The sequence below is a fragment of the Dromiciops gliroides genome, chromosome X, assembly GCF_019393635.1.
Source record: "Dromiciops gliroides isolate mDroGli1 chromosome X, mDroGli1.pri, whole genome shotgun sequence".
In the NCBI taxonomy this organism is placed as follows: Eukaryota; Metazoa; Chordata; class Mammalia; order Microbiotheria; family Microbiotheriidae; genus Dromiciops; species Dromiciops gliroides.
This window is the reverse complement of record NC_057867.1, coordinates 38,361,491-38,378,980: the sequence shown is the minus strand read 5'-3', so window position 1 is coordinate 38,378,980 and position 17,490 is coordinate 38,361,491. Positions and strand designations below refer to the sequence as shown.

Sequence of the window (17,490 nt, the reverse complement as noted above, 5' to 3'; positions counted from 1 at the left end):
CCTCCCTGGGCCTCAGTTTCCTCCTCTGTAAAATGAGGGGGTTGGACTAAATTATCTCTGAGGTCAGCAGGCAGATCCTAATGCGTGGACACATTGTCTAGCAAGTAGCATCTGTTATTTTCCGTTCACAAATGGAGGCTGGTACTCGTTACAAAATTCCTAAATGATAAATATCTGTATAGGGCAAGGTTGTAGTGGTGACAAACAGAGGGAAAGAAAGGAGGAAGGGAGAGAAGGAAAATACATTTAAGGAGAGACAGTTCTTGCCCTTAAGGAGTTTACATTTTGCCTCCTTTTATTTAAAAATTTTCCTCAGGGGCAGCTAGGTTGATAAAGCACGGGCCCTGGATTCAGGAGGACCTGAGTTCGAATCTGACCTCAGACACTTAGTAGCTGTGTGACCTTAGGCAAGTCATTTAACCCTCATTGCCCCACCAAAAAAAAAATTTCCCTCAGTTGTTAAACATTTGTTTTTCCCCCTCCAACCCTCCCTGACAAATATAGAGTTGATTGTTGTTGTTTGTCCTTTGTTCTCTGAGAGGACCATGACATCAGGTTGATGTCATGACTTGCAGTGAATTGGATTCAAGTGAGGGAGGGCTGTGCAAAGTCACCAGTCTCTCCTCCAGAGCCATTTGGGTCCAGTGGCAAGATACATATCAGGATGATTGGAGATGGCCCCGGATGTTTAAGGCAATTGGGGTTAAGTGATTTGCCCAGGGTCACACAGCTAGTAAGTGTCCTCCCAGAAAGAACATTGGATTTGGAAGTATAAAAGGACCTAGGTTTAAAATCTGACTCCATATCTAACTGCCTGTGTGACTTGGGTCAAATTATATGACTTCTCTGGGCCTTGGTTTCATCAGATAAAAATCATGGAGTTGGAATAGGTGATTTCCAACTTCCCCCCTCTTCTAAGCTTAGGGACTAGAGTAGAAGGCTGTGCATGTTGTCAGATGTGGGCATTGTTTCGGGTAGTTTATTTAGTTTTTCTTTGTTACAAAGGAGAGTTCACTCTGGAAGGGAAGATGTGTATTTTTCCCGCATTCCCTGTGATGTAAAGACAAAAGGCATCAATAAAAAATTTGGTTTGTTTTTGACAGAAAAGAGCTCAGATGAACATTTCTCTGGAGTATCCAAGCTCAGCTTTCTTTCAACATTCTCAGTTTAGTTTTACCCAGCAATCATAACTGACATTTAAAAAACCTTCAAGGTTTGCAAAGCAAACATTATTTTATCCTTTATTTTTCTTTGTAAATCCTTTTATTAACCCTTCTATTTTTCTCAGGGACACAGATCTAGAGTTGGAAGGGACCAACATAAGCCATCTACTCTAAGCCCCTCCTTTTACAGAGGAGGAAACTGAAGCCCATGGAGGGGACTTGCTCAAGGTCACACAGAGGATCTGAGCTCTAGAACTGGGAGGGATCTCAGAAGTCATTTAGTCCAGCTCCCTCATTTTACAGACAAGGAAACTGAAGTCCAGAGAGGTTAAGGGGGGCAGCTAGATGGCGCAGTGGATAGAGCACTGGCCCTGGATTCAGGTGTACCTGAGTTCAAATCCGGCCTCAGACACTTGACACTTACTAGCTGTGTGACTCTGGGCAAGTCACTTAACCCTCATTGCCCTGCAAAAAACCAAACAAACAAACAAACAAAACCAGAGAGGTTAAGGGACTTGTCCAAGGCTACATAGCTTGTAAGTGGTAGAGCTAGGATTCCAAAGGAGTCAGCATCCTTTCTACCATACCACACTCCTACGTTCACTGCCTCTTCCTGGGGACTCCCTGAAGCCTCCACCATTGATTTGAACCCTCCCTTGACTATAACAAGTACAGTCAAATGAAATAAATCAACCCTTTGGCAATGTCTGAAAATGTCTCCTTCATTCCATACCCATGGCCCACCACTTCTGTACCTAGAAGTGGGAAACATGATTGCCTACCAGTTCTCAGAAGTCAAGATTGGTCATTGGTTCTAGGGTTTTTCAGAATTAATCAGAGCTCTGAGCCTTTTCATATTGGTTTGGTTTATATTATTATAGTCGTCATGGAAATGGTTCTCCTAATTCTGCTTGCTTCCCTCTCTATCAGTTTGTAGAAGTTTCCCAAAGTTTCTCTGAATTTCTTTATATCCATCAGTTCTTATACAACAATATTTCATGATATTCACGAGTCGGGCAATGGGATATATGAAAAGAAAGAGCACAGAATCTGGGGTCAAAGGCCCTGGTTTCAAATCCCTTCTCTAACGATTATTTTCTACATGACTTTGAGTAAGTTATGGGAAAGAAAGAGCTAGAAGAGACTTCATCTGAAAAATGGGGATTTGGACTGGGTAACCTCTGCTATTCCTTCTAGTTCTAGATCTAGGATCCAGTGGTTTTACCTTGGATAAGTCATTTTCCGGGCTTTGATGTCCTCATCTGTAAAATGAAAGAGCTCTAAGTGACTTATGAGGGGGGACAGCTAGGTGGCACAGTGGATAAAGCACCAGCCCTGGATTCAGGAGGACCTGAGTTCAAATTTGGCCTCAGATACTTGACACTTACTAGCTATGTGACCCTGGGCAAGTCACTTGACCCTTATTGCCCTGCAAAAACACACAAACAAACAATAAGTGACTTCTGAGGGCCCTTCCAGTTCTTGATTTCAGATCCTATGAACTTGTTCAACCGTTTCCCAACCAAGGGGCACCCGACTCTCCCTTCTAGTACTTAATGACTGCCCAAAGTGGTGCTTTGTTCGTGGTACCATCCTGTGTAGTTTTACTAAAGGAAATAGTAGTCTTTACCTGGAGAAATGAGGAGCTGCTTCTCTTCCCAGATAAATAAAAAGCTGTTAGGAGTATCCCAGGTCTGTGAAACCAACAAAAGTGCCAGCCCACTAACCCCCCCCCTACAGCCCTGCCAGCCCTGCTCTACTGCATCCAATTATAGACAAGCCCCACTTCTAGTCAAAGGATGTATCTTTTTAAACGTTCATCTTGTGTCCTGCCAATGGCCCATTACCTCCCAAGGAGATCCTTTATGTGACTTTTGGTCAGGCAATATTGGTTTTTCTCTTGCCTCTGAGTGTTGGGACAAAAGAGGGGCCAAGTGGAAGAGAGAGGCTATGTTCTTCTGCCAATTATCTGAATCCCTGGAGATAGCCCCTCATAGTGGACAATATTATTAGTCTTCCAAGTGGAATCAAGTCAATAAGCATTTATTAAGTGCCTCCTATATTCCATGCACTGGACTAAGCACTGGAGACACAAAGCCAAGGAGGAACTGTTAGGTAGCACAGTGGATAGAGTGATGGATCTGGACTCAGGAAGACCTGAATTCAAATCCAGCCTCAGACACCTTAGCTGTGTGACCCTGGACAAGTCATATGACCACTGCTTGCAGCACTTTCCCCATCTGCAAAGCAAGGATGATAATGGCACCTACCCCTCCACGGTTGTTGTGAGGGTCACATGAGATAATTGTTGTAAAGCACTTAGTGTGGCACATATTAAACACTACATAAATATTAACTATGATCATAAAGGAGTTAGGCTAATCTGGAAGACAATGTACAAACAACTCTATACAAATAGGATATAGACAGGATGAATCAAAGATAATCTCAGAGGGAAGGCTTTAGCATTAAGGGAAATCAGGAAAGGCTTCTTATAGGAGATGGGAGCTTAACTGAGGCTTGAAGGAAGTCAGAAGCCAGAAATAAGGAGGCAGAGAATTCCAGGCACAGGGGATAGCCAGTGAAAATGCCTCAGGTTGGGAGATAGGACATCATGTGCAATGGAGTAAATTTAAGACTATTTCCAAGAGTTGGTTTGGGAGAATTTAGAAAGGGAAGCAGTGATTACAAAGCATCACAATAGCTTCATTGAGGGCAAGTCATTCCAGACTGATTCATCCTTTAAAAAAAAACCACAAACAAGATTGAGTCTAGTTAGGTGGATTGACAAGACCCCAACAATAGCCACTGGTAAGTCAGTGATTTCCCCTTGGAGAGAACCCTCTGGTGAAGCACCCCAGGAATCTGTTAATATGTAGATCAACATTTTTATTGGTGATTTGGCTTGTCTAGTTTGCAGGTGTTATGAAATAGGGATGATAATGACAACGACGACAATAATACCTCCTAGGATTCTTGTAAGGGTCAGATGAGATAAATTACATAAATGGTTTACAAACCTTAAAATTCTGAAGAAATATTGGCTATTCCTCCCAGCAGGGCCCTTCATGATTTCGGACAGCCAAACCCCCCTTCCCCCCCACTATCCCCAACATGTACAGATATACAGATAGATGGAAATATATCTGCATTCATTTTGGAAGCAAAATCAAATAAATTAAAGATTAAAATTTTTTTAAAAAAGAAATATTGGCTATTATTACTAGAATCAGAGTGATGCTATCAGCAAAAATAAGGCTGTTTGAAGGGGGCGAGGTGGGGTGGCGGTGGGGATGTTATGGGGAAAATATGATGAGTTCTGTTTTAAACATACTGAGCTCTCCAGGGGCGCAGTAGCTATCAGGCAGTTGGAGATTCAGAATTGGAGATCAAGGAGGGACTAATAATAATATCTAATATTTACATGGTGCGTTGAGGTTCACCAAATCCTTTTAGGGATATTCTTATATTTTGCAGATCATATTTACAGTGTTATATTTGCATATGTCATATATTAATATATTTGCATATATTATAGGTGTTTGAATATGTTTTCTATCTGGAGTATTATATTTACAGATATTCTTTCTTTTGATTTTCACAACAACCCAGGGAAATAGGCCTATTGTAGCCTTATTTTACAGTTGAGGAAACTGAGGTTCATAGTGGACTTGCCCCAGCTCACCCAGCTAATGAGGGTCCCTCCCAGACAGAATTCAAACCCAGGTCTTTCTGACCCCAGACCCCATACTGTAAGCCTTGTAAGCTCTAGCTGCCTGCTGGGTTGCTTAGGTAGATTTCAGAGTCATTTTGCAGAAAGAGGATAATTGAGCTGATGGGAGCTAATGGCTTCATCCCCAGAGAGAAGGAGGAAGGGTAAAGAGTAACTGAGTACAGAGCCCTGCGGGGTGGGGAGGAGCGCAGCGGAGAATGGGCCTGTGGAGGAAACCAAGAAAGACCAGTCTAACAGGTCAGAAGGAGCCAACCAAGTTGGAGAGAGAACTTGAGGAACAGGGTGGTCAGCAGGGTTAAATGAGGCAGAAATCAGAAAAAAAGAAAGAAAGAAAAAGATGAAGACCAAGCAAAGGCACCAAAGAAATCTTTGGGGACTTTGCAAAGAAGTTGTCCTTTGTAGGGGCAGCTCTTTCTGGGCCTTTGTGATGGAAGTCATTACTTAAAATGTTAAACAGCATAGGGCCAGGCATAGATCCCTGGGGCACTCCACTGGAGACCTGCCATTTTGACCTGTTCTTTGGATCTAGCTATTTAACCAGTTCCAAATCCTTTGATCGTATTGTCATCTAGCCAAGTGGGAGCAGGGACCCCAGGTGGGCCATGGCATTGCTCCAGGGGGACCGTGGCCTGACCCCAAGGGTGTCAAAACCAGTCTGAGTGCAGGTTGACAGACTGTGTCCCATCTGCTCTGCAGTAGTCAGTAGCGGGGTTTTTCTCTGACACAACTCTTACTCCCCATTGCTTCCCCACTCCACCTCTTCCTTTGGAACCTGGTGCTGGCCCCTCAGGGAAATTAGAATCTAAACCAACTGCTACCCGTAGCAGTTCACAGGTGCCACTGGAAAAAATCTGGCCCCAAGATCACCTTGTGGCTATGGAAGCATCCTCTGACGTGTGGATAAGAGCCAGCTGTTTCCTCCCCCTCCCCCCATTTTATTATGAGTGGAAAAGTCACCCACAATAAGCAGGGATGTATGGGTTAGGATCTGCAATGCATTATCTCTTGACCCTCCCCCGCCCAAACCTCACCATCTTCTAAGCTTCTCTGTTACCGTCAAGGGTGCTGCCATCCTTCCAGTTGCCTAGGTTTTCTCACAAGCTCAGCATCATCTTGGATGCCTCACTTTCCCATACCCTACATCCATATAACCTATCTTGTCAGGCACCAGCTCTTGTCATTTCTGCCTTAACTAAGCCTCTAAAATCTGTCCTCTTCTCTGTATCCCCACAGCCTAATTAAGGCCCTTACCTCTCGCCAGGACTATTGCAATGGCCTCTCTGCCACAAGTCTGTCCCTTTTCTAATCCATCTACCACACAGCTACCACAGTGCCAGTCTAAGCATGTCACTCCCTTACTCAACAAATTCCAGTGGCTCCCTACTGATTCTAGGATCAAATATTATTTCATCTTTATCTCCTCCCTTTCTATTTATGTAGATGCTTCATAATGTACACAATTATTAGTATACTATGTATACACACAAGTTATAAATGTATATATATAAAATGTGTATTATACTATATGTGTATAATATATATTATGTATATTATATATATATATGTCACAAGCTCAAAAATGTTTCACTGATGAGGTACATAATCAAAAACGTATAGGGGACAGGTGGGTGGCTCAGTGGATAAAGCACCGGCCCTGGATTCAGGAGGACCTGAGTTCCAATCCAGCCTCAGACACTTGACACTTGCTAGCTGTGTGACCCTGGGCAAGTCACTTAACCCTCATTGCCCAGCCCCCCCAAAAAATATGGAGTTCACTCTAGTGAGATCTATATTTTTTCTCTCCATTTCTTTCCAAAATCCCCATATTTTTTCCCACCAGAGCAGTGTGAGATGCTTTATCAAAGACTTTGCTAAAAGCTAGATAACCTATATCTGTGGCACTCCTCTGGTCTGCTTTTCTTAGTAACACAGTGCAAAAATGGAAATGAGGTTAGTCTGGCATGAGCTGTTCTTCATGAAGCCCTGCTGGGTCTTTGTAGTTGCTGCTTCCTTTTCTAGGTGTTCACTAACCATCCCTTTAATGACTTGTTCTCAGATTTTCCCAGGAGTGGAAATCAAGCTCATTGGCCCCAAGTTTGCAGACTTGTTTGCAGACTCTGTTCTCTTTCCTTGTTAAAACGTTGCAATACTTCCCCTTCTCTCATCCTGCTTACTGGGACCTCTCCCATTCTCCACCATCTTTTGAATGTCACTGATAACGACTCAGCAGTCACATCTGCCAGCTTTTTCAGTACCCAAGGATGTAGGTCATTTGGGCCCATTGGTTGTAGTCATCCCGGGCAGCTACGTGTCCTCTTCCTATCCAACTCCTATATTAGCCACGCAATTCAAAGGTCATTCTTCTTGGTAGAGAAAAGAGAAGCAAAATAAAAATTAAGCAGCTCAGCCTCCTCTATGTTCTTAACCACAATCCCATTTATCCCTTCTTTGACCTTCTTTCTCTTTCTGACCACTGCCAGTTTTCCTCTTCATTGGAACCCTTTCCCTTTATGTCTTCAGAATTTCATTCTTGGCGAGAGTTTCCCAACCCTTCTGAGCGGACTTCCTGATCAGAATTCTTTTAGTCCATGGGATCTTACCTGAGCCCTTTGAGGTCTGTTTTCTCAAAATTTCAGCTGGAGCTTCCAATCTAATGGGTGAAATAAGATAAGCAACAAATAACCATGATGCTGGGCAGAGGTTGTATGCATTAAGAGAGGTATCAAAGTAATTCATGGATTGTGACAAGGGAGCCATTTTGTGTCTGCTCAGAAAGGATCTCAAAAGGCTTTGGGAAAAACAGCTTTGAGAGATGGCTAGGTTTCAACAGGCAGGGATTGAAGGGGGTGCAGGGGGAAACAGGAAACTCCAGGAAGAGGAAAAGAGTGTGGGAACAGGGTACAACTAATAGTCTGGTTTGTTGAGTATATGTTATATGTAGAAGAACTGTAAGATGTCAGGTTGGAAAAGCAGAATTGGGCCAGATTTGGAAAAACCTTGAATGGCAGGCTGAATTTCAACTCAATTCTGTAATAAGAGGTAAAAACTGATATGATGCTTTAAGATTTGCAGAAAACTTTATGTCTTTGTTTAATTGCCTCATCTCATCAACCCTGTGGGACAGGTAGTATAAGTATTAGTAGCCCCATTTTGCAGGTGAGGAAACTGAGGCCCCAAAAGGTTAAATGACTCATCCATAGTCACACAGCTAAAACAGTGTTGAAGCCAGGCCTTCCTGCTACTAGGGCCAGCACTATCCACTATACCTCTCAGTAGGTAATAGGGAGCTACTGAAGGTTTCTGAGCAGGGCAGTGATGTTGGCACTGGGATTTCAGGGCCCTACCTCTTCCTCCATACTTGGTGGCAGCCTTTACTACCATAATTGAGTTAGGGATTTTTTTTTTTGCCCAAGTCATTATTCCAAATTGATTGTATAGTGAGTGGGGTGGGGGTGGTTGGGATTCCATAAGCAGTGAAGCTGTTCTAAAGAGGGAACTCAAATCTCACAGGGGGCCAGGTGGGGGAAGGAAAGGGAAGGCGGGAGGGAGGGAGGGAGGGAGAGGCTGGCCTCTTGCCTTCCTCCCAGTGTGGTACAATTTTGGGCACCCTCAGGCTGCCACTGAGGAGGAGCAGGAAGGACTAGGCTGACTGGGCCCAGCAGTAGGCGATTTAGATGGCCTTTCATGCCCTGTGGTGTGCTGGGAAAAATCAAAGGCCTGGCCTCTCCAACTGCCCATCCCATTAATAAAGGCAGACTCGGGCTGGGACCAAAATGCACCGGCCTGCTCTCCAGCTGGAACAAAGCTAGTGGTCTCCAAGGTGCCGGCTGTTGCTAGGCAGCCACATGCTAATGCCTGGGCTCATCTTTAACCCCTGCCTCTCCCTTCTCCATCACCTCAGCCAGATACAGGAGCACCATATGCAGAGAGAAAGACACACACACTCATACGCACATGTGCTCTGACACATACACGTGCACTCTCACGTCTACAAATATCCTCTTACATGTTCACACACAACACAAACACACATTCTCTCACACACACATAACACATTCTTACACATATTTGTCTGCATATACATTCTCACACTGACACACATATACACCCCCATATATACACACACTCTCACATACATATTCTCATGCATTCACACACATATGCCCTCATACTCATACACACCCACATATAATACTGATACACACATGCTCTCACTGCCTGCCACACAATAAATATCCTCTCACACAGACACATTTATGCACACATGCCCTCACAAACACATACATGTATTTACATACTCTTTCACAACACACATACACATACATGCTATCACACACTCCCATACAATATGCTCTCACACACATGCCCTCACTCATATAAACACTCACAATACATACTTATGTTCATGTGCTCACACATAGACACACTCTGACACCCCCCCCTTAGAATATTCTCAATACAATCTACATGTGCTTACAGATGTATACACTCTCGCACAAGCGCACATGCACACAGGCTCACATTCGCACACTCACTTATACACACACTCTCACACATATATACTGATACATTCACACTTAGACACATTTATACAAACACTCACACATATACTCATACCCATGATGTCACACATACATACTTATACACACTATAATGTACACATATGCACACACAATACACATCTCTTTTACAATATCCATCTCTCACACACTACATGCATATAATCATACCACATAGACTTATATGCTTACACACATGTATACACTCTCCCATATGTATCTACATGCACATACATATCTACATGCTCTCATGTATCTGCATGCACGTACATATCTACATACACACATATCTATATGTTCTCACATACGCATGCTCCTATTCACACACAATCCCTTCATACACACACACTATCATGTTCACACACCTCATACCCCATATTCTCACACATACACACTAATACATGCTCTAGTATACTCATTCACACATTTATGTACATGCTCTCTCACATGTGTACACGTTTACCTACATGCTCTAACAATTCCTATGCACACAATGCTTATACACAGATGTGCCCTCACACACGTTCTCACAAATGTGGCCACATCATCATATATGCACATGAACTCACACATATACTCACACGCTCTCAGTCTCATACACTAATGTACACATGATCTCCCATACTCACACGACATGCTCTTTCACACATCCAGTCACACACATGCTCTCACACTCATACCCACATGCTCTTGCACACATGCCTCCTCACATATACACACAGACACACATATGCTTACAAACATACATGCTCTCACCCACATACAAGCTCACACACACTTGTATACACATACACTCTCAAATATACAAACTCACACCATTCTCATATATACTCTAATACATTCTCTCACATATATACACACCCTGATGCATACATGTACATATGCACATGCAAACATGTGCTCATATGCATGCTCTCATACCCATTCTTATGCTTATACATGCTTGTATCCATATGCTGACACATACAGTATGGCACACATGCACATACACATATACACATGTTCTCAAACATGCATATTTGTAGATACACATACATATGCTCACTCATACATACACATGCATACACATTCGCACATATACTCATGGTCATGTGCTCACACATGCTCTCACATACTCTTACATTCATACACATGCTTTCATACACACATGCCACTTATATAGAATGCTTTCTCCCACATAAACTCAGCACTCACACTCACACATACACAATGCTCTCATACATATATATGCTCTCAGACACATTCACACATCCACGCACTTACACATACATTCACATACTTACTGATACACATATTCTCACACTCATACTCATACACATACTGTCTCTCACATGCTCCTACACTCATACATACCGGCTCATCCACATCCACACAATCTCACAATACTCTTTAACATATGTGCACATACATATTCTCTCACACAAACATGTTTACACGTATGGTGTCACACACTCATACACATGCTTATACACACTCAGAAACACACATACTCATACATGATATTCAAAAATCGATCACATGTTGAACACATACATGCTCACCCATCTACCTGTTCTCTCACATGCTGTCATACACACACGTGGTCTCACTCATCCACATGATCATACATATCCACCTACTCTCTCTCATGCTCTCACACATAATCACACACAGTTTCACACATACACATGATCAAACATACAGTCACTTAACCCTCACTGCCCCGCAAAGAAAGAGAGAGAGAGGAAGGAAGGAAGGAAGGAAGGAAGGAAGGAAGGAAGGAAGGAAGGAAGGAAGGAAGGAAGGAAGGAAGGAAGGAAGGAAGGAAGGAAGGAAGGAAGGAAGGAAGGAAGGAAGGAAGGAAGGAAGGAAGGAAGGAAGGAAGGAAGGAAGGGAGGGAGGGAGGGAGGGAGGGAGGGAGGGAGGGAGGGAGGGAGGGACCAGATCTACTCGAACAAGGACTGGTGCCATCCCCACTGCCCTCCCCCTCCCTCTCCCCAATCAGTCTTTGGTGGTTCAGAGGATGTATTCATTGGAGAGCCAAGAGAGAGAAATTGTGCTGATCAGGGAGGTGAACTGAGTTTCCCTTCAGTTTCCCTCCTGGAATGAAGACCTGGGGAAAGGTCTCCAGTTTCAATGACTCTCTCATTCCTTCAGTTGGAAATTTTATCCTGGGGCAATAAAACATGGCAGTTGTGATGTCTTCTCAGTAATGTAATAGGAGTGCTCACAGTTCATCAAGCAAAGGAAATGCCTGACATGCCTTCCCCAACAACTAGGTTGGGGGGTGGTAAAGAGGGCACAGCTTTATTGCTTTCATGATCATAGGCTCATAGATTTCTAGCTGGAAGGAACCTTGGAGGCCATCAAGTATAACCCCCTCGTTTTATAGATGAGGCACATAGAGGTTAAGTGACTTGGCTGGGATCACACAGTAAGTATCTCAGGCAGGATTTGAACCTTGGTCCTCCTGACTCCAGGTCTACTATTCTATATGTTAGACCATCCTTCCACTGATTGCAGAGAGCTCTGGGCCCACACAAACTTGAGTGAGCAGGAAAAATAGGAATTATGACTTCCCAATGAATTCTTAACATTTTTTTTGGTGAGGCAATTGGGAGTGAAGTGACTTGCCCAGGGTCACACAGCTAGTAAGTGTCAAGTGTCTGAGGCTGGATTTGAACTCAGATCCTCCCGACTCCAGGGCCGGTGCTCTATCCACTGGGCCACCTAGCCTTCAATGAACTCTTAAGAGCCTCTGGATATGTGGGGCAGCTAGGTGGCGCAGTGGATAGAGCACCGGCCCTGGAGTCGGGAGGATCTGAGTTCAAATCTGGCTCCAGACACTTGACACTTACTAGCTGTGTGACCCTGGGCAAGTCACTTCACTCCCAATTGCCTCACCAAAAAAAAAAAAAAGGCAAAAACCATTCTTAGCTGGAGAATGGTAGTTTGCTCTAATTTGAGATCCATGCTCAGTGACCAACTAGTATAACCAATGGACATCCCACTGTGGGAACCAAATGATAGCCATCTCAACATTCTTGTTATAAATGAGACCAGAAAAAAAGAGGGAGATGGCAGCTAAATGGCAAGATTGGTCTGTTCCTTGTAGAGACAAAAAAAAAAGAGGTTGGCAGAGTCAACTTTATCACATACTCAAAGGCAACAAGAAGACTAGCAAAGTCCACCATGAGAGTATGTACCAATATCTGTCGCCAATGATGAAATGGTAGAGTTCTACAAAGAATTTGATAAGACTCTCCAAATTAAATCAATCCACACTTGTATGCTCAATGACCTTGAAGGAAAGGTAGGAACAAGTGAGGATGTAGAGAAATATGGATGTAAAGTATAGCTTGGAATAAAGAATGAGAGGGTTCGACTTTTTAACTATACAGAAGTCTTATGCCTTTATACCATGAATATTTTCTTCAAGAAAGTTTTAGGGGGCAGCTAGGTGGCGGAGTGGATAGAGCACTGGCCCTGGAGTCAGGAGGACCTGAGTTCAGATCCAGCCTCAGACACTTAACACTTACTAGCTGTGTGACCCTGGGAAAGTCACTTAACCCCAATTGCCTCACAAAAAAAAAAAGAAAGTTTCAGGGGAAAAAAGTATTTTAAAGTATTAGAAGACACAGGACATGGCAAGTACCCAATAGCATCACCAAAAAATGAAACTGATATTTTAACAGACAGGAGATGACTTGTTACTGATGTGGGAGTCGTTCCCAAAGCAGCTGTTGCCGTACAGTCAGACCACCGACGTCATATTAAAAACCAAACTTAGTATATAGCTAGAGGAAAGGGGGGCAAGATGTGATATACAATTTAAAACAATTGCAAAACACAATGATCGCATACAAAAGTTTTAACTAGTATCGATCAGTGGCCATAATGAGGAAAACCAAAGGAATTGAAAAATCATGGCCATATGCAATAGGTAATTGTCAGGCGGAAAGCTATGGCAGCCAATAGCAATACATGATTAGAATATAGTTATCCATTCCACATCACAACTTTCCTCATGGCAATTTCAATCTATCATGCAAGTACCTAAGAAATGAAATGGGAATTTGGAGGAAGTCTTACAGAAGCCACAGAAATATGAAGACGACACAGAGCCTGTGACCAAATATTTAACTCCAGTTTTGCAATAAGGTGCTGTAAACACCCCATAAAAGAAAAAGATCAGGGGCAGCTAGGTGGCGCAGTGGATAGAGCACTGGCCCTGGATTCAGGAGGACCTGAGTTCAAATCCGGCCTCAGACGCTTGATACTTACTAACTGTGTGACCCTGGGCAAGTCACTTAACCCCAATTGCCTCACTTAAAAAAAAAAAAGAAAAGAAAAAAAGAAAAAGATCAAAGTCAGACTTCCTCTCTGGTATAAAGGGAAGGCCAAAGAATTTTATGTGGGTTTTCCTGATCGCAGGGGTGCTTTGCCCCTAGCCTCCATGATATGGAAGGGATAACAAAACTCATGTCTCTATTTTGACCAAAAAGGCTGTTAGAAAACTGTAAGTAGCATCCCCCCGTAAAAGAGAGGCAGTGGAAAGTAAAAACCAATTTAAAGGCAGCTTGGCAAGAGACCCAACTAAGAAGTTTTCCCAAGGCCGTGTAGGAGTGAAAATGGAATTAAGACAACAAACAGGGAAGTGAAAATGGACTGCAAAGATTTTTAATAACAATTTTTTTGACATGGAGGACAGTAGAGCTGCCACAGTTGGTTTCTACCCGGCACATAGTAGGAGTTTCATAAATTCTCAATTGATCATTCAAAAAAAGGCTTTTTAACTGGTTGTGAAAGTAGGGGTAAGGAGCAGACCTCAGATTTCACTGATATAAGGGCTGTGGGTTGGCACCTTCTCTGCAATTTAGGAGCTTAGAGAGTTGTTAGCCTAGAGCAGAGGTGTCAAATGCAAAACCAGATTAAAAATATAATTGGGAAATATTTAACAAAGAAAATAAGAATACAATAAAACATAGACAATGTTAATATGTGGTTTTCTAGGTCAGTATGTACCAGCAGGGATTCTTAGGTATGGTTTAGTTTCTATTTGAATTTGACACCACTGGCACTCAGCTAAAGGACCTGCACAGGGGTACACAGCCAGTATATCAGAGGTAAAACTTGAACCCAGGTCATCCTAGCTTTTGGGCAGCTCTCCATCCACTATACCAAGCTGTGTCTGATGAGAAAATGTGAAACTCAAAGGTAAAGGGGCAGAAATTAATTTGATGGTTAACGGACTCTTGAATACATTAACCCTTTGTTCAAAGAGTGACCAACTGGGCCTTGAACTGACTTTTGTTTTCTTCACACAGCATAGCAGTGTCTTTCCGGGCTCCAACCCACCAGGACTTTCCGATGAGCCTCAATCTAATTCGCCTTCTCCAAGCTACATGTGGTCCTCCAATGAGCCGCCACAGTACTCTCCACCATATTATTCGCCTTTTGAAAAGCCGCCTCCGTATAGTCCGTAATGAAGAACTCCTGCCCACCACTGAGATCATGGACGTCTGTTACTGTAGCATTGGCTGAGTTTAAAGTGTGATCCTTCCACAGCGTTTGCAGTTTCATGATTTTCCTGCCCAGGCAGGGGAGGGTGATGCTTCTTATTTATTAATGCAGAAGAGGGGGTGACCAGGTGAAACCCACTACTTCTCTCCATTTAACTGAGATCAGCTTACCTTGTCTCTGCAAGCATGCTGGGGATCCCGCACTGCAAGGACTGAGCATGCCTATATCACCCTCTCACTCCACCTCTGCATTCAGCAGCAATCAAATTGCCATTTTCCATTTTATGCAAATTGGCCATAGCCCTCAGCCACACGACCCCTTCAGTTGAAACACCCCTACCTTCAACCCCAAGGAAGTCCCCAGCTGATGGGCCCTACCATAGTTATTTCACTCTCCTGAGTGATGCAAAAAATCAGCTCAGATCTCATTAGTGGTACCTCTTAAAGGGAAAAGTGCAATAGTTCTTCCTCTTCGTTTAGTGGGGAAATCGGGATTTGTTCGCGTACCATCCAAACATACAAGTGAGGTTTTGAAAAAGTGGGTCCTAAAAGTAGACCTAGGAACCTGTGGATATTACACAGTTTGCTCCAGCGAATAATCCACTTGCTAGAAGTACACATCTTACTTGGATAAAATTCTGTGTGTTATTGTTAGTGCTAGATTGTCTTGGCTTGTTAGTGATTTGTTGTGATCTCTGTGGCTATTTAATCTTCTCCAACTGGGCTGGTTGAGCATTCTAACAAACTTCATACATTCTGCAAAACAGCAACGAAATCATTCCACCATGTCAGGCTCCTGCCCGACTTCTGTAAAAAGTGCGACATCATCATCTCGCTCAATTTCTAAGTATTATGGTAGATATAAAGCATCTGAGCAGCTTTTAAAAAAGTATTCCAAGCTTTAAACCATACTAGTGAAGTTTAAATAATAGATATGTATATGGTGCTTACGGCTTTCCATACATTATTGTGTTTTATCCTCCTACCACCCAGTGTGAGGCTGACTCCCACCAAATAAAGACTTTCAGTGCAATTAAACTACTGCAAAAAGCAAAAAAAAAAACAAAAACAAAAAACCTGTCCCAGCCTTCAAAGAGTTTTTATTCTAATTGGGGGACTCAACCTATGAAGAGAGAAGTTTATGCTTTGTGAGAATAGAGGGTACTAAAGGAACAATTTGATAATCCTACATTTTGGTATCATACAATAAGAGGGAATTAGAAGAACAATCGAATCCTTTGGCAAACAGGTCACATTTTCCCCAATTTGACAAATGATCAATATTAATATAGCAGGCTAGGGTCTAGAGGTTGTAGTCAGGTGCTGGTTATCCAAACAAATATATATTTGTAGACACCTAGCTGCAGGATTCCTTATTGCCTTTAAAATGCACTCAATTTGCTCAGTGCATCTCTTTGAGAAACAACTATTAGCATTATGAGTTTTGTCATCCAGATTTAGGGTCTGAAAAAAAAAACCAACAACAGTAATTCTTAACAAAATCGCTATTTATTTTTCTGCAGATCTAAGCATGAGATGGGGGAAAGGGGATTCCATTGAATTCTATGTAGAGAATACCATGATTTGTCTTGCTACTCTAAGTATGATATTAACTTGTTATCTTATCACTGGCGTTTTCTGTTGATACTTTTCCTTTAGCTTTAATAAGCATTTAATTTTGAAAAACTATACCATCACATTTCTGCACACCAAAATATTAAGATTATAAGGATCTCATTTCTATGTATCTTTCTTACTTTCCAAAGTAACTGGAAAATAATGCATTATGGATTTTGTAATACTAAATTAATTTGAGCAGCTTTATCAGTATTTATATTACACTGAACTACATATATATATAAAGTACATGTTATCATAAGAAATATCAATATTATCTTAATTTAGCAAAACGTTTGCAGTAATGAAGGAATGTTTCCAAAATATGTATTTTGATTGCATTTTGTAATATTTAATGCCTTATTCCTAATTCTATATTAAAGTGCTCAACAAGGCATGAAAATAGAAACTATTAATCCAGAATCCGTATAAATGGAGTGTTGCTTCAACTCTGTATCACTGCCATGTTTGAAATTGATTGCTTTTGTGATGTTTCTGATTAATTCAACTATCCTTTCCTTTCACCCCTAAAAGAAAATAAAAGTGTGAATATTCACCTGTCTTTCGGGCGTGTTTTTTAACTTAAATGTAACTTGTCTAAAACCATAGATTTTCATTTGTCTGGAGGGGTTGGAGAAGGTGCAAAAGATGGGATTAACCAATCCAACAGGGAAAAAAAACAATCAATCAAACCCTATCAGAAGGTTTGCCAAGGCGTCAACGGAAATGCCTATCTGGGGGGCAGCTAGGTGTTGCTGCACAGGCCCTGGATTCAGGAGGACCTGAGTTCAGATCTGGCCTCAGACACTTGACACTAGTTGTGTGACCCTGGGCAAGTCACTTAACCCCCACCGCCCAGCAAAAGAAAAAAGAAGAAAAAAAAAAAAAAAGATTCAGGAAATGCCTGTCAGACCTGT

At 42.3% G+C, this 17,490-nt stretch overlaps 1 protein-coding gene across 2 annotated transcripts in view; it reads left to right on the top strand.

Moving 5' to 3' along the window:
• The window catches only part of TMEM255A (transmembrane protein 255A), an 88,222-nt gene extending 71,093 nt beyond the window's left edge, over positions 1-17,129 (top strand). For both annotated transcript variants that reach the window (XM_043973571.1, XM_043973572.1), the window contains one exon: positions 14,762-17,129. In XM_043973571.1, the coding sequence (XP_043829506.1) occupies positions 14,762-14,920 (159 nt within the window). In that variant the 3' untranslated portion in view covers positions 14,921-17,129. The remainder of the gene's footprint in view (positions 1-14,761) is intronic.
• Positions 17,130-17,490: the final 361 nt, after the last annotated feature.